Source organism: Gadus morhua, chromosome 18 (genome assembly GCF_902167405.1).
Source record: "Gadus morhua chromosome 18, gadMor3.0, whole genome shotgun sequence".
NCBI classification, from domain to species: domain Eukaryota; kingdom Metazoa; phylum Chordata; class Actinopteri; order Gadiformes; family Gadidae; genus Gadus; species Gadus morhua.
This window is the reverse complement of record NC_044065.1, coordinates 10,629,856-10,650,286: the sequence shown is the minus strand read 5'-3', so window position 1 is coordinate 10,650,286 and position 20,431 is coordinate 10,629,856. Positions and strand designations below refer to the sequence as shown.

Genomic DNA, 20,431 nt, shown 5'->3' with positions numbered 1-20,431 from the left:
ATCTGGCCCCTGTCAGCGGATAAGTGAAGCCTGCATGGCTCACGTCATATCATACATAGTACAACAGATGTATTTGTTCCTTTCCTTAACATGGGTTGGAATGTAGTTCCTACAACCACAGTATAAGTAAGACATCGGGCGGATGGTTTACTCATTTGTTTTTACCTTTTTAACTAATGTTTGTTTAAAAAAAAAGCATTCCCGTGCCAAGACGAAACAAAACTACTGAAGGAATTGAATTGTATACAAATAGGCTTAATTAAATCCTTGAAGTCATCAGCAAACGTAACATTTAACTCAATCTTATTGATGCAATCAGCCCTACATCTGGAAGTGAGGGCTTTCTGCAGAATTAAAAAAAGTAATGTTATCGCTTTCAAAACTTTTTTTCATAAAGTCATCAGCATCAGCTCGGACCAACAGGCTTATTTTTACCGCCCAGAATAAATCGAACAGGCATGTCGGACAGACAGATACGCTGACGACATCTGGTGGACTGTAGAATGTCCAGCATGCTTGAGCTGAAGAATCGAGTAATCACGAACCGGCCAAGTTTCAAACGCGTTGTACAAAATGAGTCCACTTGACGGCGCCAAACACAATCCAGAATTAGAAGATTTCAGACACACACGTGTTCGTCTACTCATCAACCAGGTAGGCTACCCACCGTGCCCTAGTCGGCTAGTCCAATTAAGATGACAACGTTTGTATAACTAATTATCTGCTATTGTCAGCGAATTGAAACAGCGTCATTACGCTTCGATACAACTTTAGCTTATTCTAATAGGCCAACGAAGGACAAACTACAAAAGTTGCTGCTTCGGAAATGTGAAGTGGCTGCAGAAGGACGAGACGACCCATGTTTTGCATTGATCGATTGGGATTGTAAACCGTGTGCAGGTCTTTCTTAACGTGCTGCTGCTACCACCCTGGCATGACCAAACGGTGCTGCTCTTGAGGTCATTCGCATCCTATTCTTACCCCCTGCACACTTTTTCCTCAGTCCGCTGGTTTTGGACAATGGGTGTAAATGATGCAAACATGGATCTTTTCTCTTGTAACTCCACCACGGTCGCATGGAAACTCGAGACCGCTTTCATTTCTCTGGCGTTCTCGCTGATTTTCCTGGTCGGCACGGTGGGAAACTGTCTGGTCCTTGCTGTGCTTTTTCGCACTGGGAAGATGAACACCAAGACGACAAGTTTGTTTATTTTTAACCTGGGGATTGCAGACCTGTCTTTTATTGTCTTTTGTGTGCCCTTTCAAGCCACCATTTACACCATGGACGAGTGGGTGTTCGGCCCGGTGTTCTGCAAAGCGGTCCACTTTCTTATATTTCTGACTATGCACGCCAGCATCTTCACCCTGGCAGCTGTGTCATTGGACAGGTGCGTTATTTATTAATCTCCGAGATGTGCAAGTCATTGATTCGTAATGCAAAGGGTGTGTCAAAGGCACAATGCAACTTAACTGAATGGGCTGTAAACATTAGAGCTCTATAAACATTTAACAATCACTTATATTATTATTGCCGTTGTGTTTTGCTGTAGTGATTTATTGCAGTGATTCATATGGACTACAATTAATTCATTCTATATACATCAGTACACTTTCATCCAAATTATGTATATTTATTTCCAATTTTTGACCGAAACACATGACAATCTAGACGATTCTCAGCCCGTTTGGCAGCTGCCTAAAGTCTTACGCAAACAAACATAACAAAACCCTTCCATACTTTATTAAATATAAAGTTAAATATAACCGCTGCGCTGCCGCCCTGTGGAAGCAGGTACCAGGCCATCTGCTACCCGCTGCACTCCAGGCAGATGAGGACACCCAGGTATGCCCTGGCGTCCATCTCCCTGGTGTGGCTGCTGGCGCTGCTCTTCTCCGGGCCCTACCTCAGCTACTACCGCCAGGTGGAGCTGGGCGGCAGCCGGGCCTGCCTCCCCGTGTGGGAGCCCGCGCCCCGCCTCGCCATGGACATGTGCACCCTGGTCTTCGGCTACCTCCTCCCCTTCGCCGTGCTGGGCGTGACCTACGCCCGCACCGTGCGCCACCTGTGGACCAGCGCCGACCCCCCCCGGACCCCCGACATGTCGGAGTCCCGCCGGGCCAAGCGGCGGGTCACCAAGATGCTCATCGCGGTGGCGGCGCTCTTCGGCCTCTGCTGGCTGCCCCACCACCTGCTGGTGCTGTGCATGTGGTTCGGCCCGTTCCCGCTCAACCACACCACCTACGCGCTGCGCATCCTCTCGCACCTGCTGGCCTACATGAACTCCTGCCTCAACCCCGTGGTGTACGCCCTGGTCTCCAGGCACTTCCGCAAGGGCTTCGGCAAGCTGTTCTGCTGCGCGCTGAAGAAGAGGCCAGGGAACAGGCCCCACGCCGCCTCCAGGATGGCCGTCCACACGGCCAGCAGCGCGGAGACCTCCAACTGAGGAGCTGGCCCGCGGGGAACCCTTGTTCCCCCCCCCCCCCCCCCCCCCTCCCAACGCGGAGACGTCGAAGTGCCCTAACATGCATGCACATTCTAGTGTAGTTCCTGTAGTGTAGAGGAAGGTCCTTCTTGTTTACTCATGGTCGGCTAGCTCGCCATATGAGGAGGATCCTTCAGAATAAGGTGCGGTTTCCGAGTACTTTGTCCCGGGCTGACCAGAGGAGCCAGGCAAAAATGTTTGTTCCTTTATTCGCAGGCTCTTGAAGGATACCCGAACAACCTGAACAGTCCTGCTACCTGGTTGACTCTTAGTCTTTAACGCTGCTAACTGTATTGCTCTTTGTTTAAATGATCCCAAACAACATTATAACAAAACACCTGTTCTCTACGTTATACAAAACAGAAAGGTACACCTCGACTCCCTCTAAGTTGATCAACAAGGTGTGATGTATGACCTGGGTGAGATTGGCCCCCCAGTTGGTCTGAGGGGATCGGTTGTTTTATTGATAGATGAAAGAAGATAATTTAATGCTAATCCCACCCCCCCAACCTTTTCCCGATCAACTCTGGGGGGATATAGACGGAGGCCTTTAAGGGAGGGGATGAGAATAGGGTGAATGTTAAACCATGTAAACAGGAATTAATACATTCTACTTCATTCCCAATTTGATGCATGAGTGCAGTGCTAAAGTTGACTATTGCTCATATTATGTACTGGCTAGATGAAGAGACTCTTACTTTCTACACCCTCCTTATGGAATTGCTAGAAAGAGGAGGTTTAAGCTGAATGCAAGTGCTTGCTTTTCTTGCAAAGGAATGTGTTGTCCCTGTGTTTTTATTACTGTGATCTGAGCAAGGTGTACATGTGCATTATTTAATGATACTGCTGTGTATTGATCCATGCCTAGATGGTCACAGATTATGTTGTTAATTTCTGGACAGCGTTAACTTGATGTCAATAGATCAGGAATGAAAGAACCCTTTTGTTTTTTTGTATGATGGCAAAATCCTGTGCTGTACACTGCCTTTTAAGGTCATTGACCTTTTGTTGACGTTGACATCAAATGCCAACTTGAAATCCCATTTGGGTTGTAAAGCGGATGCTTAAATGAAGACAGCAACGGTTGGAAATGAAATCATCCCATAATGAAAGGGTAGTTAAATGGTTTCAACGAGCGATTACACAGAAAGCCTCCCTATCTGGGAACAAGGCGTTACCAGAATAAACAGCTCTGGAGGCAACGGGGGCAAGCGCCCGGGATGCCGTGCGGGTTCTTGGAAAAATAAGGCTGCTTCATTTTCCTGCAACGATACACTGGGTGACAATGTGCTGTTGAAATACGGTAAATATCCTGTATGGCATTGATGATAAGTAACCTCCTTATTTATTTACGCTATCAGTCATATCCCAAAGGGATTGCTTCAGGGAAAGCTGATGATGTGGATGGGATTTAGAAGGCATTTTAGAGGCCTTCTAATCCAAATTATCTTCATTATCAGCAATGCAAGATATGGTGTGGAGAGTAGTCAACATTCCTACTGTATTATAAAACTGGCACTCTGAAAAAGCTAAACTAGGAAGGCTATACATTTTCTCTCCCTCACACTCATGGACTTCAACTGGATTATTTGACGATTATTCAGACCACATCATCGTTCTTACAACTAACACACCAAACCCCTGCGGGATGTAACACTAAGAAAGATAACAGCATGCATGAGTCACGGTGACAGAAATTCTGCCTCAAAAGCATCAAGAGAGAGAGAGAGAGAGAGAGGGGTTCGAAATAATTATATTTCAAATTACATTTTAGTGCTTTATGGAAATACAACCAGATAATAAACCCTAATAATTGCCGAACTACTCTGATTTTATTGCTCCGGATCTGCTCTTTGGCGCACACACAAAGGAGGATTGTCATACGCGTCATCTTCCACTGTGTGTTTTCAGATAGCAGATCCTATCTATGTTTTTATTGCATCCTTCTAATCCTTAGTGATAACTTGTGGCGTTGATGCGTATTGATACTCTGTTGCGTAATCCTGCCGTTCAGAAGCAAATCAACTGCAAGTGTCAAACCCACACACGCACAAACACACACGCGCACACACACACACACAAACACACACACATCAGCACAGTAGTCGAGAAAGGCTGATAACATATGACCATGCGGTTGGAGCTGGGCAGCTGCAGATGCCAGGTTAAGTAGCCAGCCTTCATTAATCACTAAGGAAGACAGATTTATTCGAAGCCTATTGTACATAAGGCCACTTTTGACATTTTAATCTAAAAAGATCAATGCCAAACTGCAGGCTCCACTTAGCGGTTAAATAACATCGACCTGAAACAGAATGATAGCGCAGGAACTAGTGTCTTGCGTAACCGTCCATATCCCTTATTCATCTATTAAGGAATATTCTTGACTTTGTTTTTATTCAAGGTCTGATAACTTTTTCAGTTGGAACGCTTTGTGTTTGGGCTTGAGGAACACCTGTCGAATGAGCAAACGAATTGTGCATTGAGTCAACAGAAGTGAGATCAATGTTTCTTTATTACATCAGAGAGCAATTCACAGTAATTCAGATTGTTTATGCAACTTCTGTCGAAAGGGATGTGCCAAAAACGAAACTGGACTTAACATCCAAAGCAACAGTAGAATGTTCCAAAACCTTGTAATTTGTATGTGATGTGGTGGACTATATTGAGTTGTATGTGGTTTTTGGTATGGTTCTTATCTGTAAGAAAAACAAAAAAAAAAAGTGCTTCTGCTGTGGGTTTAGTTGGGTCAAACAACGTTAAAGGGACAAAATAAATGTATAAAATACAATACAATAAAATAACAGAAATCACTCATTGTTTTTTATCTATGTAGTTACAATAATTAAAAAGGTAACCATAACAATCTGTAGGCCTACATCTCTTTCAGACGGAATTGTAACCACCAAAATCGTGTTGTCTGCCACATCAGAACACTTCATAACAAATTTTCCATCTAGGCCAAGTTGCCAAGTGTCCGGAGTTATACGGAGAGCCCCTTCTGTACAAAACAGATTACCTGATGATTGATGTATTGGCAGGCTGTGGGTCTAGTGCGATTCTTCACACCAAGATGCTCACACACCCATCCCATTTATAATGTCATTGATGTCCTACACTTAATATATACATTCTTAAAAAGTAAGATCCAATACTAAATCAGACAAACTACTATAAATATACATAGGCTTCTCTACGTTTATAATGACACCTTTATGGCTGCCTTGAGCTTAATCGATGCCTGCTTCCTCACAGCTAAAAGGGTCATGGTGTCCATGAGCTGGACACCTCCCCTGACTGCTCCTCCAAGCAGGTATGGTGGACACCGCCGTTGGCTTGCGGCTGTGAATGGGTGAATGTGAGGTTCTAACTGTACTTATTTATTGAGGGAGCACGGGATAGAAAATCGATATAAATGCAGGCCAAGAAGGATTTGTGTATGGATGTGCTGCCTGTCTGCAATAGAACAGGCTCTATTCATCAAAAAACGAAAACAATAATCAGTGATACAGGTTCCCTTTATTCATCTGATTCGATTTGGAGTCATCCAAGTAAATTACATATAAATACATAATTGTCATATTTGTACAAAAAAGAATCACACCAACATTCGTTAGGACACATACAGGATCGTGGCATTAGGGGGGGGTCTTCAGAGAAGCGTTATTTGTTGTTAGGGGGGGGGGGGGGGGGGGGGGGGGGTGGCTGTAACTAGGGGTTTCTTTAGTGCTGGAGGAAGGCAGGGGTTGGCCGTCCATGTGAGGATTTGTGGGCGGGGCGCTTAAGCCGAGGTGTCAAACAGCCGTTCGATCATGTCCTCCACCTGCTCCGGCCGGTACTTGTGATACTTCTCCGGGTTCTTGGTGAACTGGATGTTGGCGCATCTACGCAACAAAAGAACAACAACAACATGAACTCGTATCTACCATATCTAGTTGTTTTATTTATTTTTAGAATTGTATATTCATGCGTCCATCAATATCCCTTGTTCTAGAAAAGTGCACCGTCCGTAACGTAATTTTAACAACAAACAAACTACAGGTTCTCTCGTGTGGAAAGTTCGGCACAGCAACATCGGCTCAATAACTCTTTAATGTTTTGTTGTTTTTATACTAATTCAATTTCTCCTGTCCTGTAACGCTAACCCCGTCCTTTGATTTGACACACCCAATTGCCACCTAGGACAAATAAAATGCATGATATTTATACAAAACATATGACTGATATGTATATGTAGAAGTACATATTTGATTCGACATTAAAAAAAGAAAAAATGTGTAACTACTAACTGTGTATTTTTGCTTTTCATATTTTCTTAACACCAACTAATTAGTCGTAGTGCCTTGACTTTTTAGCTTCATTGCTCAGAACTACCCTGTGTTTGTTGCATTTGCTTAACAAACCCCTGGCTCTGGAACCTAGGAGCCCTGTGCGTAGCCAGCTGAACACAGCACCCCGCTAGTCACCTGTGCAGGAAGGCCCTGTAGCCCTCAGACACCACCCTCTTCTGGGCCTGGCGGATGAAGTCTCGCTGCTCCTTGTCCGGGATGGCCCAGCCCTTCTGGGTCTTACACAGCTCCTCCAGGCCGTCGTTGAAGCCCTGGTGGTGGGGGTGGAGGTGAGGATTTGTTTATGGAAAAGGGGAGGCTATTTTTAAGCATTTCTTGAAACAATGACCAGAAGCAGTGAGACCCTGCAGTGTGTACCCCTCATCCGGACCTTACCTTGAACTTGTCTTTGATCACTTGCCGCTCTTTGTCTTTGAGCTGAAACGTAGCACATATAAAAGCGTCAACCTTGTTTTCCTGAACGTATAATATTTATTTCCTTTTGCTTTGCTTGGCCTCTCGGCCATTTTTTTTAATGAGAATCTGTTTATGTCTATTTAAATCAAAAGAACGAGGCATGATTCCTGGTTCCTTGTTCCCTCAATCTGTGTAGGCTGACCTTGTTGTAAGGCTGGATGACGGGCATGTTCCGGTCGGTCAGATGCTCCGTGACCCTGAACCAGCTGGGAGAGAACACAAGGGGAAGAAGACGTCAGGTCGGGACCCTAGATCACACACGCAAGTCGTTGTTCCTGATGTTGTGTCGTTGTTTTTTTACCTGCGTTGGTACATCTGGATCTGCTGCTCGATCAGCTCTCTGTAGGAAACCTCAGCCTTCTTCTGGGTCACTTTCACCAGGGCGATCAGGTCCGATCTGAGAGGTCACAGGTCACAGAGGGAGGACATGAACAACTTGAGACTAGAGCCTTACTAAAGGGAAACTGTACTGTAGTAATGTAAAAACAGCTGGCCCTGCATCATAGTGGAACCAAGGAAATTTGTATTATTATTAACATATTAAATTAGAACATCTTTTTTGTATAATTTTTATAGTATTATTAAAAACAATTATTCGATTTTGGTATTTGATTACTTTCAACAATACTTTGAACAATAGTAAATTGTTTTCAAGTTTGATAATGGTATCAGTGTTCTAATTAACACTATAATCACATTGTGAGAATAAATTTGGCAATTGCGTGGAAAAACCCCAACGACAAAACGAGTGCTTATACTTCTCCAGGGACTTGAGGATGTAGTTGTAGTTGTTGTGCAGGAAGATGGCACTCAGAGCAGAGTCCTCATACACCTTGGACTTGCTGAGCAGATTGAGCTGTAGGTTTCCCAGCACCTTGCCTGGACACACACAAACACCACACAAAGCAGAGCGACACATGTCGTTGTTCCGATGCTGTGACTGTGAGGGTTTGTTTTTAGTTTTTACTATTATTCCACTTACATATATACGTGCTAAGGAGCCTTTTGCTGAACTCTGAGCTGTAGCTGCTGGCGGAGGAGCTGGTCTCTGGAACAACACGTACATTTATAACACTGTTAACATGAGCAGCGGGCCACCTGATGTGTCAAACATTTGCATTTATACATTTTTTTAAACATTGTTGGATATCGCTCTATTTTCCATTGGCTTAATATTGGGGAAGTTTCCTCTTCCATTAAAGAAACAAACTCACAGATTTCAATTCACCAGACGGTAATGAAACGGTTTCCATGGCAGACCACACAAAGAAACTGCTAGTCATTTGTGTATCAAAGAAACAGAACTGTGCCACTGTTCAAACAGGCCTCTCTAACTCATTTTGTTTTTGTTAAAGAGAAGCAATTGTTAAGATCACAATCATCACTGATTAGATACACTTTACAAATTAATCCCTAGGAGAAATATAAACATGTAAAGCTAAGAAAATATCAACTTCATCAAAAAGAGTAAAACAGGGGGGGGGGGGGGGGGAGGGGGTCTTGTTCCAGGGCCATCTTTTGCTTACCTCGGGGGTCTAAAGGTATATTGTAAGTGTCGCCCAGTACTAAGCGGGCAGAGGCAAGGCGAAAGAGAAAGACAAGAGCCAGAGAAGAAGAGAGAAGAGAAAAAAAAAGGTGCAATAGGTTAGAAGATAATTTTGTTAGTACAGAACAAGCCAAGTAGCGAACAGGGATGAGACAGACAGAGAGACGGACAGGGTGCGATGAGAGGTCAAGACCACATTGCTGGAGAACAGAAAGGGATAGGAGGAGGACGAAGGATGCAGACATTATGCATGGCCAGGAGGAGATGGCGAGGGGAACGGGCGGAAGGAAGAGGAATTCGACTGGATGCTGTTTTTGCAATCAATTATAAAATAAAGTGACAGTGACCTTTGCCAGAGGTTAGATTGGAAAATTGCACGACATTTTTTAAAGGGAAGGTGAACCCCCTGTTTTTAGCAAATTCTAAAATATAAATCGGGAACATAAAATAAATAAGATAAAACTATGAATTCCGGGAAGGAGGGGGCCAGTTATACCCATGCTGATGACCCACGCCAACTTTGAGAGGTTTATTTAAAGCTATTAGACTACCGTCATTGTGTAGGGGCGTTAAGAGTGATGGATGTACGTATGCATGTATGAAATGCGTAAGACATTACGGCGTTATATCATAAATATCCGAGAAGCTCAGAGAAATATCCATCAAGATGGAGCTCCACACATCAACACACACCACTAACGGAGTCCCTTTGTTTTGACGTCGATGTGCCTCGGAAAAAAGATTTTGGGTTCACTGCCCCTTTAAAGACTCGTTCCCACTATCTCAATCCCAACGGGAACCTCCATGTGTACATCAGTAGTGCCCCTTTAAGGAACTGCATGCAAGGCAAGCCGAGGAAAGAGACCGATGGCTGGGTCCTGGAACGATTGAGGGGTGAAGGTTGAGAGTATGGACATATAGTACTACAGAAATGATGTATAATGAATCTTTTCAAACCAGTACCCACAATTACAAATGCAGTGATCATTCTTCATGGATTCTTGCGTATCCATATTTAAAATTCACATGCATATAAAATGGTATCTTATTCAAGGCTAAGATGATGGAAGCGTGTCTCTTGGCGTCCCTCAAAGCGACTTGGCTCTACCTTGAGAGGCCAACATGGCTCCTGCCGTCTCGTGGAAGTCCAGCAGCTGTTGCAGGAACAGGATGGCCTGTGAATATTAGAGACATAGAGACAAGAGGGAGAGAGAGAGAGAGAGAGAGAGAGAGAGAGAGATGATGAAAACATTGACCAGAGCCACTTCAGTCTATTTGACTAAGGTAGTGCTGTTCAATGAGCTGTTACTAAGGGGTCTCTATCCCTGCCTGAGGAAGTAACAACAGCGAGCGAGTGAGCGAGCAAGAAGAGAGAGCGAGAGAGCGAGAGACCCTAGTAGGCAGGTGTTTGTGAGTTTGTACTGCTGTGTATACACACAAACACACAACCAGAAGCAACACTGCAATGGCTTACATTGCTTGTCAGTTCGTGGACAGTTCCATCCTTGGGCATGTTGTACTCCTTATCCGGATCGTTCTATGGTAAAAAACAAACATGTAGGGGGGTTAGACAATATATGTTTTGAGAGCTGAATATATACGTACAATAAAATAAAAAGGAATATTCATTGTATTTACTATATTCAACATAATATCGATGATATATATAAGGGGTCTTGCCTTGATGCTGTCTGCAAACTCCTCCAGAGCTTTGGCTCCTATGCTTTCCATGGAGGTGATCAGAGTGGGCAGTTTGTTCTTAGTGCTAGCCGCCGTCCCCTGGAACCACACCACCAACATAAACAACCAACAACAACAACAACAACAACAACTACAACACCACCAAACGCTGCATCGTCTACCAATGAGTGTCCCTGGGGTCAGCCACGTTTCCTTAGCCTCATTGGTTTCATACCGCCGCTCAGACCATCGCTCAGCGCGGCCTGGTACCGTACGTACGGGACGTCCCGGCGCCTACCTGGAGGGTGCTGTCGAAGTCAGACTTGGAGTTCTTCAGGTGCTTGAGGATGGGGAAGATGGTGAGGACGGCCGAGTAGTCGTGCCTCATGATGGCCCTGCGCGCCGCCGACACGATGTTGTCTCCCTCCAGCATCAGGTTGTCCAGCGCCTCCTGTGGCGGGGAGGAGGAAGGTCGCAGGGAAAACGTCAAGGCCCAGGGGAAAACCCAGATTGCCGTGTGTGTGCGTAGGCTGTTGAACAGGGCGGTTTCCACGGGATACCATATTGTCTATGGCCTACTGTGGAAAGTTTAATGACGCGGGTCACGGGGAGATGACGTGTGTCATGGTGAGATGACGTGTGTCACGGTGAGATGACACACAGTCATTGACGTGGCGTTGTCGACCAATTGCAGGCAGCGGTTTGTATATATATATATATACACAGTATATGTATATTCTGATTCAACTTTATTGTCATTGTGCAGAGTACAAGGACAGAGACAACGAAATGTGGTTGAGATCTAAACAGGAGTGCATAAGAGCGGTTAAGGTGCAGTTTGAACATGATTCTCATCTAGTACAATATATATACACACACACACACACACAGACATACACATATACAAACACACACACACAAAGCCACTACCTCGTATTGTGAACAATCCTTTGTTTCTCATAAGGCTAAAAATAACTAAACTTGTTTTATTACAAAATAATGAGATTCCCCCAAACTCTTGGCTTATAGTTTAAAGTTAGTTTTGTGGTAGCAGAACATTGAAATATAGTCTAAGAGCCCCCGACTTCGTTCTGTGACTTGGTCACAATGAGGAGAAAGTACAACATGCCCTAGGTGCGTCAACATTTGTAACTCAATTCATTTGCAAAAATATGCACCAATTCAAAATTACAGTGGTGCATCTCTCTTTGAACCGAACAAATAATTATCTGAAAAACAGTGTGTTTAAAAGGGATTGACACGTTTACGACACATTGGCGCTCACTCCCTGATCCAGGGCTCACCTGGATCAGGGAGTCGAAGGTCTTCTTCTGGTGGTGCTCGGGGATGATCTCCGTCAGCAGCGCGTACTCGCTCTGGGCCAGCTTGACGAAGGCGCTGATGCAGTGAATGTACGAGTCGATCTCTATGTCCAGCACGTCGTCCTTCCCTGGGAGGCAGACGGCGGGGGGGGGGGGGGGGGGGGGGGGGGGGGGGGTTCAGAGACCGCTCGGCATTTCAAACGGCCAGGAACGTCATGATTGTGTGTCCGTTACTGCACTGGCCTATTACTCATGTTAAAAAAAACTAGAACATGCTTTAGACATTATGTTGTGATATTGTGCTCGCGTTCGCTTCTTAAAAGATACACTTTCACGTCATGGCTAGGATACTGTTATCATTATAATAATATACAGTTCAGTCATTTAAGGATAAGAACTATTGGCCTCTTCTTCCCCTGTTCTCAAAGCTGGTGCTGGCCTAGATTAGTTGGAAGCCATATTATCAGCAGTGTTATCAAATATTATTATTCGACTTATATTGTATAAACACTTAACAAACGATTTCTCGTGGATCATCTTCTCAATCTAAATAATTAGTGTATCTCTTTTGAAACGATTTCATGGTCCTGAACTAACTCCTCTTATCCGATAGCCGTGACGAGGAGCCACAGTGTTTCTCTTCATGCGTGTGAGGTGGGTCTGGTCGCCGGCCCGCTTACCCGAGGCAGCCCCGTGCTTCTCGTTCAGGGCGTCAGAGTGATGTTTGACCCGCGGGTCGTGATCTGGTGGTTTGGGTTGGATGGTAGCGGTGGGTTGGGGGGTTAGCCTGAGATTTAATGAAACATCACCGGGGGTCCACTGAGGGACGCCCCCCACCCCCCTAGAGTCTGGACTTAACATCTATCTGCGGACCACCACCAAGCACCCGAGAAGAGGGACGGAGGGGAGGAAATGGGGGGGGGGGGGCGCTAGGGGCGAGAGGGGGGGGCACCCGCTTTGCGTAGAGTGGAGCCCAGGGGGGCATGGACTGAGAGAGCACCCGGAGAGATGTGTGAGTGTAACCGTGTGTGTGTGTTTGTTTGTAGTTTGTGAAGGCCCTACCCAAAGTGGGTCCGTACCGAACACTGGAATCAGCGGATTCCATTGTTCGGTACGGACCAACTAGGAGGATGATTATAAATGGTCCGCTTCATTCCCAAACGGAGTCATCCTTCTATGGTCAAATTTGGAACTCGGTGAATCAATGACGTTCCATTAATTCTGCTTCAAATTATGTCTAAGAGACCGGCTAGTGTGTGTGTGTGTGTGTGTGTGGTGTGTGTGTGTGACTGTGTGTGACTGTGTGTGTGTGTGTGTGTGTGTGTGTGTGTGTGTGTGTGTGTGTGTGTGTGTGTGGGTGTGTGTGTGTGTGTGTGTGTCCCACAGAGAGACAGACAGACCAACAGAAGACCAGACAGACACAGAGAGAGACACCGAAGAGTACACCAGAGGTGCGTTACCTTCCATAGGAGTGAGGTTAGAGCCCCCCTTTTTCCCATCCAGCCCATGCTGTGAGTACTGTTTGAGAAGGTTCTGAGCCTTGCGAATGGTCCCTGGTGTCCACCACACACACACAGTGAGGGGGAGCAAGAGAGTCCCCATGGCAACCACCAGCGTCCCGAAGCAGCCAAAGAGGAGAAAACGAGAGCAGGAGGAGGAGGAGGAGGAGGAGGGGAAAGAGAAGAAAAAAGAAAGGGAGGGGGGGGGGGGTAGAGCTAAGGGGTGAGTATTGAAACACGGACAAACACACCATCCCACCACCGGGCAGGACAAGACCCCCAGCCCTGATACACCACAGTAGGACAAGAGCACCGCTATAGAGAGAGACAGGAGCAGCTAGATCTACCATGTGTGTGTCTGTGTACAAAAAACATACAATACCTAACACAAAATTAAAAAAAGGCACAATAAACAGGTTAGGTTTGGGAGGGGGGAAAAAAAAACACAAAACCAGCCATTATAATTACAAATACTAATTACATATTGTTATGACAATTATTACAAAACATTTTGTTACATGGTTTAGGGATGCACAGAGAAGAGAGAAGACAATTGACGACAATAAAGATTGCAAGTAAAAGAATGCATTGGCGTTAGTGGAGTAGCAAATAAATGAAACCTAATCATAAAAATGTAGAGGGTTATGGTGGACAAAAATAATGAATTGTTATTAGAGCAGGCGATGGCTGCCGTCAACGAGTAAGGATTTAATTGCATTTGCCAGAAAATGCCTCAATAACATCCAGCGAATCTGCAACTGCGACGATTACGTGTGGAAGCGCATTAAGCAGTGAACTCATGCGGTGAGTCCATGTGGATTCAGTTAGATGATATTAAAGAAGCGGCGTCTTAAAAGTCATTAGTGGCGTCTCCACGAACAGCAGGGCAAAGCAAAAACCCTGAGCATCAATAAGCTAATTCACCCACAGTTCTTACAACTTAATTGGACAAAAAACAACAGCCAAAGTGGGAGGGAAATACCACTAACCTATGCCATATAATGCCACTATAATACCAAATGTATTTACATCTGTGCTATGATGCCACTATGCCCGCAACAACTACTACAACAGTGTTAAAAGTGCAAAAAAAGCAATCTCTTCAGGTGCTGTTGACTAACGTGTACCGCTGCATCCGTCAGACTGCTAGCGAGCAATGGCCGCACAAGACACACACACTTAACAAAGATAAACAACAAGGCCGCCTTCTCTTTACCTGATATGTAGACTGTCATCGCCACACAATGATTTAGAAGGAAAGGAGAGGAGGAAAGGTTAGTGAGGGGTCAGGAGGGTGTATAAGGTCAATGATGGGGATGGTGGTAGGGGAGGGAGAGAGGGACCAGTGTCGGCTTTTGATCAAAGTAACGTACGCCTCCTGCTGTGTGGTACGTGCACTCTCATCAACTGCCAGGCACATGAGCGACACGACAATAACAATGAAGAGGGATCCACGAATCAGAGCGGTTTTGACCTCTTTCGGAGTTGGTTCCGAGCGTGGCATGAACGCGTGAAATGGGGCGTGGTGAGCGATCGTAAAAAATGAAAGTAATCATTTTAGTTTGGCCTGAATGATCCGGGACCCTGAGTGGTGAAAGCAGTGGGGAGAGCGAAGAAATCACGGGGACCCTGGGAGTTATTTCCCAAAGGGGGGTGGGGGGGACTGACCTGGTCTCTTGGGAGCCTTCTTGGTGGGGGTGTCCTTGCGTTTGGTCTGGACAGCGGGCGAGTACAGCACCCCCGACGAGGCGCTGTTCTTGCGAAAGTGGTCCTTCAAGCCTTTGATGGAGCGGTCAAGCTGGTTGGAGCGGATCTGGAAATACACGTTCATAAAATCTACGGGAAGAGAGTGAGATTGGGGAAAAACAATGCAAGTATTATATACATTTTTCAAAGGACATTGTTCGGAAGTGATGCTGGACAGGACCTGTGAATGGATGCTGACAACACATTCACTCACTTGACTGTATGGTATAGACAGGATTGTAATGAGCGTGCTAACAGGCCTGCTACTGATGTCTTGGGGTTTCTCTGGGAATATTAACTGCATGCATCTGAGTCTTGTTAAAGCTGCCTCCGGGGTACACTTTGTAATGGAGACTCACACAGGGAATTGCTGCCTTCCTCGGGGTGATAATGAAACACCTCAAAATTATTGAATGTGTTTCAACTAGAATTGCCCTCATTTTTGGTGTGTGTGTGGTGTGTGTGTGTGTGTGTGTGTGTGTGTGTGTGTGTGTGTGTGGTGTGTGTGTGTGTGTGTGTGTGTGTGTGTGTGTGTGTGTGTGTGTGTGTGTGTGTGTGTGTGTGTGTGTGTGTGTGTGCGCGCGCGTGTGTGTGTTGTGTGTGTGTGTGTACATGTGAGCTTGTGTGTTTGCACATGTGTGAGCGTGTGCTTGCTAGCGTGTGCAAGGGTTTGTGAGTGTGTTTCGCACGTGATTGTGTGTTCGTTGTGTGCATGCACGCGCAATCCCCTGTACCCTGGTTGCGTCCGTACTCCACCAGCCAGCCGGAGATGCAGATGATGTCCTGCAGCACTGCCTCAGGTAGGTGCTCCAGCATCACCTCCTCCTGGACCTCCAGCTCGTCGTCCACGGTTAGGGCATCCAGGATCAGGATCGGGGGCACGGGCTTACTGTAGCGGGTCAGCAGGTTGCGGAACTCGGCCTCCAGCAGCTCCTTGCCCTTCTCAAAGCGGGCTTTCTGTACGACAAACAAGGGAGAACGAACGATGGCGGATGGCTGTTGTCATGGGGAAATTTGGCTTCTGTGAGGTTGAGGAATTTCAATGCAAATACACAACAGAAATAATGCTATTAGAATGGCGCTAGCTCTAGCCAGAGAGTACAGGACATCTGAACCAACTCCTTAATGAGCAGATACCACATTAACCACGAGGCTATTCTGCCCCAAGTTTTGACTTTATGAGAGAAGACTGGAGATTATAAATGAGTGAAAAATACAGTTCAACACGGGGCTAGCCGACATTTTCCTCTTTACAATGAAATTGAAGTGATACAATTTGAAACCCATAAAACTGTACCACTGTGTTGAGTTCTGGACTGTCTGGGTTGTTGTCCTGGAAATACTCCACTGCCTTCTGGATCTTAGCAATACAGGACAGGTATTCTGCCAGTCTGCCCGTTGGACTGGATCGGACAAATGTACATTGTATTGGAATCCAGTTTACTCCATTAAACCGTCAATTGAAAACAGCCTAATAACACAGATATTACAGTATGTCATAATCAGAAAAACTCTCACCCCTCTCGTATGATCCTGTCGGTGTCTTTAGCAACATGGTAGTAGCTGATGACATGGTCCATGCAGGACAACGTCTTATCCACATTCTCCTGCAGCCGTTGCAGGTTCTCCGTCTGCTTGTGGACCGGTATGATGGAATTCTCCAACTGCATGAGACGGCTTTCAAATGATGACAGAATGGAGACCTGTGACAAAGGAAAAAGAGTATATCGAGAAACCATATTATGAAGCAATGTTTTCTTGTATTGATTACTGTTGGTCAGTTTTGGTGAGTGTATGTGTTTGTATGTAGCGGTTTCAATACAGTGATACAGTTGTGTGTATCTCTTCATACCATTCCTTTAGTCAGCTGATCACTCTTCTCCAGATTTTCTCGGATGAATGACAACGTCTCTTGCTCCTGTATTCCACAGTTTGTAGTGAACGACAAACCAAATACAGGCAAGTCATCAGAACAAAGGCATTTCATTTCATTTCCATGAGTAAAGCAATGTATAACGCATATTGAAATGCTATCTAGACCGCTATCTAGCTAGTTAACGATTCACACCCATTGCACTTATTTCCGACCTGTTTCAGTTTCTCCTCGATCTCCTTTTTCCTTGCGGATGCATCCTCGGTTGGGATCATCTTCAGCTTCGAAGAATATTCCCATTAAATGATGGCAAACTGCGTTATGTATAATCGTAGACTCCTTTAATATTCAAAACAATGACCTCCTGAATTTGCTGTTGTGGAGGAAACGGGTCTCTTCCGCTTCCGCCTCTTGAGTAGCCATTAGGTACAACAAAGACGCCATCTTTGTTGTGGCAAAGAAATTGTATTGCATGAAACCAAAACATAAGGCTTGCCCCTGCTTAATCGGGTATATGGTATATTCGATTTTGAATCGCATATCTTTAATTATAACATCAATTGTGTCATTTAATCTAACCTGTTCTCCTCAAATAACACAGTACCACGAGAATTTATATTAAATAATTTATAAACGAAATAGTTAATATGACCATTGCTAACTTATGTCATCCTTGTCAATCTTTAAGCAAAAAATATAGTTTGAACACGTATGCATGTTCATTATTGACCACAATTATATCCATGTATACAATTTATCATTATATTTAACACGTTTTTTAGCATGGCAACAGTTAGGAACATTATATAAATGTATTCACAAAGAAGAATGTTCCACACAAGTCTCTTTACATTAGTTATTTACAAATGCATTGAATTCATTACATTGTTACAGCCATCTTTACTATACCACATGTACAATATGACCATTCATTGAGGAAGATGCAATGAAAGCAAACATCAAAAACAAGACATATGGAAAAGAAAGGGGAGGATTCCCGTGTCTTGTCATTGCAATGTTGTAAAATAATTTAGAGTGATTATTTCAAACCAAATGTCCCAAGCCCCATACTCAGAAATAGAAAAAAAACACATACACACACACACACACAACACATCCCTTTTCAGATTTAAAAAGCTGTTGCATCGCAGTCCCGGACTCCATGACAATGGAGGTCAAACAACGTACTGTTTGTTTGATGTAATAGTTAAAAGAAAAATGTATTCAACAACAAATAAATCTGAACTTCATTTCAATTTGCATTCAGATGCACATTCAATCCCAACAACCATCGTATCCAACAGTTTATAAACTCTATGCCATGGTGTTAAGAAGTATGCAAACTTGGTAGAATCGTCGAGTTTCACATCTCTTCAGTTTTAGACACAGCCTGTGCGGGGGGGGAAAAGATATATTGCATTAAAAAAAACGCATGAAACAACAATCAAAGCTGACATGCTTGAATTTGGCAAACACCAAAAGTCACAGCACCTGTTTGAGAAAACTGCCTGCCCAAATAGTTGGTAGCCATGTTCTTCAGGCTGGTCTTGCCCCCTGCTTTGCATCGCACATATCCGTAGAGGTTGGCCCCTTGTAACACCACGCCCATGATCACGACAGCCTGTGTGGGTGAGACAAGAGACTACAAAAAAAGGTTTCCAAGAGTTGCATGTGTGCAGCCTCACAGGAACCTAGCCGTCCAACGCCAACACTTACCAGCCACTTGATCTCAAAGGAGAAGAGGGTGCTGAAGAAGAATACAACCCAGAGAACAGGGCACACCACCAGCCCAAGCCAGAAGATACGTGACTCAGAGTTGCCTGTCTGCTGCTTTCCTGTAGCCTATGGTTGGTGGGAAAAAAATACACATGTAAATTGCAAGATACTGGCACACAATGGACATCTCTACAATGCAGGCCCACTGAATTAAGCTAACCAGAATATTCACATGTTTGGATATGGATGTTAAAGTAGGGGTTCAATAACAAATAGTTAGTTTGCAGGCTGACACCTCACCTTTCTTGACTCAACACCCAATGATTCTCTCCATTGTCATCCACCTGGTTCCACCATCTCAGACCTACCATCAATCTGCCAGTGATGTTCTGTGAATAGATTATGCAATTTGTTTTTGGGGTTTGCCAGGAAATCACTCACACACACACACACACACACACACACACACACACACACACACACACACACACACACACACACACACACACACACACACACACACACACACACACACACACACACGGCAGTTTCACGTTTCTACCATACCAACTGATAATGCCCAATTTTAGATTGGTAATATCCCTTATAAAAACATTGATATTTTGTTAACTACTAAGCAATACACAACTGGTGATCATCCAGAGTAACGGCATCTAATCATGTCATGATAAAGTACCTTTACGGTCCAGAAGTCACAGGACAGCAGGAGGATTATAGTGACCATACAGGCGATGAAGCTGCTACTCCAAAATCCACAGAGCAGGTATGCACAAATCGCAGTAACTCGGAAGAAAAGGTGGAAGAATGACGCTACTGGATGCCTATAAATGTACAAAATAGATGTAAGGCATTCAATTTTAATGTTTTGTAATGGACAGAAGAATAGGATTTAAAGTATTAAATTAATATAGAGTTGTAAGAAGACCCACTTCAAGTTGGATTTTTTTGACTTCTGCCCAGAATCCTCCTCTGCATCGAACAGGGACACGTCTTCATCATTGTCGTCCTGGGGAACACAGTTGATGAGTGACCTGATTGTTTGCAATTAACTTTGGTCGTTTGGCTTTTAAATCAACACATCGTATACTGGATTAAATGAATGTGCCGACCTTTTTTAAAGTAATCAGCTATGAGCTGTACTTAAATTGAGCTTGAACAGCGACCATTACAAGCTTACGAAAAATGAACCACAACGCGGCGACAGCAGATGTCAGTACATTTGAGGAGAATTGTGTCGCATTGATCTATGAACGAGGTAAATTAACACGTTTTGTCCAGATAGCAGATTGTATTAATATAACATAACATAAACTTACTTGTCTCATCATGATGCTTTTAGCAGGGACGTATATTAGCTACTTTCCTGATATGTCACAATATTTGACAACACAGAACAACACTCTTGTTCTCTGAAGATTTTGGTTATGCTCTTTGTCTTTCAGCACATTACTACCACTATCTGGTCGTTGTAGGAACTTCACTGACACGATTGTGTCCATCGCCTAATAGATATCCAGTCATTTAATCTGAGATGGTATCCCGAATACGGTAATTAAGTACATACATTGGCAGATAAAATATAAAATATAGTGTGATTATAAATGCATATATTTGTCATTCTAGTTAAGTGTTTTTTTCCATCTCCATTATGTTGTGCTTGCTTGTTTGGCTCACAAGTCCAGAATTATAGCCAGCTCTCCTAAAACGCACTCCTGACCTTTATATGGTCTGACTGATATC

The 20,431-nt window shown here is 44.4% G+C and overlaps 3 protein-coding genes across 13 annotated transcripts; 1 reads left to right on the top strand and 2 right to left on the bottom strand.

The window, feature by feature from the left end:
- Positions 1–310: 310 nt before the first annotated feature.
- LOC115530983 (galanin receptor type 2) lies at positions 311–2,469 on the top strand. Its single transcript, XM_030339891.1, has 2 exons — positions 311–1,388; positions 1,793–2,469. The coding sequence occupies exons 1-2, from the start codon at positions 1,021–1,023 to the stop codon at positions 2,442–2,444; spliced, it is 1,020 nt and encodes a 339-aa protein (XP_030195751.1). The 5' UTR covers positions 311–1,020; the 3' UTR covers positions 2,445–2,469.
- Positions 2,470–5,982: 3,513 nt separating this feature from the next.
- exoc7 (exocyst complex component 7) lies at positions 5,983–17,354 on the bottom strand. 11 transcript variants are annotated; one of them, XM_030339889.1, is made up of 22 exons: positions 17,170–17,354; positions 16,934–16,999; positions 16,600–16,784; positions 16,379–16,484; positions 15,816–16,038; positions 15,004–15,171; positions 14,552–14,563; positions 13,292–13,389; positions 12,517–12,580; positions 11,819–11,964; positions 10,813–10,965; positions 10,515–10,613; positions 10,309–10,371; positions 9,943–10,009; positions 8,815–8,853; positions 8,271–8,336; positions 8,047–8,167; positions 7,590–7,685; positions 7,431–7,494; positions 7,208–7,249; positions 6,950–7,083; positions 5,983–6,367 (listed from the first exon to the last, which is right to left on the bottom strand). In XM_030339889.1, the coding sequence occupies exons 1-22, from the start codon at positions 17,227–17,229 to the stop codon at positions 6,265–6,267; spliced, it is 2,175 nt and encodes a 724-aa protein (XP_030195749.1). In that variant the 5' UTR covers positions 17,230–17,354; the 3' UTR covers positions 5,983–6,264. The 11 variants fall into 11 exon arrangements, with proteins under 11 accessions (XP_030195749.1, XP_030195739.1, XP_030195741.1 ...); XM_030339879.1 differs by lacking the exon at positions 12,517–12,580 and having other exon boundaries at positions 13,297–13,389; XM_030339881.1 differs by lacking the exon at positions 13,292–13,389 and having other exon boundaries at positions 12,517–12,579.
- A 442-nt stretch (positions 17,355–17,796) lies between these two features.
- tvp23b (trans-golgi network vesicle protein 23 homolog B (S. cerevisiae)) lies at positions 17,797–20,129 on the bottom strand. The gene is given in 7 exon segments (XM_030339892.1): positions 17,797–18,344; positions 18,446–18,575; positions 18,671–18,796; positions 18,964–19,059; positions 19,368–19,512; positions 19,621–19,697; positions 20,008–20,129. Coding segments are annotated over 7 exon segments (597 nt in total). The 5' UTR covers positions 20,020–20,129; the 3' UTR covers positions 17,797–18,333.
- Between the last annotated feature and the right edge of the window lie 302 nt (positions 20,130–20,431).

Bases quoted from the DNA above. Each gene is read 5' to 3' on its own strand.
- LOC115530983 (XM_030339891.1), top strand. From the start codon at position 1,021: ATGGGTGTAAATGATGCAAACATGGATCTTTTCTCTTGTAACTCCACC. The intron at 1,389-1,792 runs GTGCGTTATTTA...CTGTGGAAGCAG, and splicing joins GCAGCTGTGTCATTGGACAG to GTACCAGGCCATCTGCTACC.
- exoc7 (XM_030339889.1), bottom strand. From the start codon at position 17,229: ATGATCCCAACCGAGGATGCATCCGCAAGGAAAAAGGAGATCGAGGAG. The intron at 10,010-10,308 runs GTAAGCCATTGC...TAATATTCACAG, and splicing joins TCCACGAACTGACAAGCAAT to GCCATCCTGTTCCTGCAACA. The intron at 6,368-6,949 runs GTGACTAGCGGG...TTTGTTGCGTAG, and splicing joins TACAGGGCCTTCCTGCACAG to ATGCGCCAACATCCAGTTCA.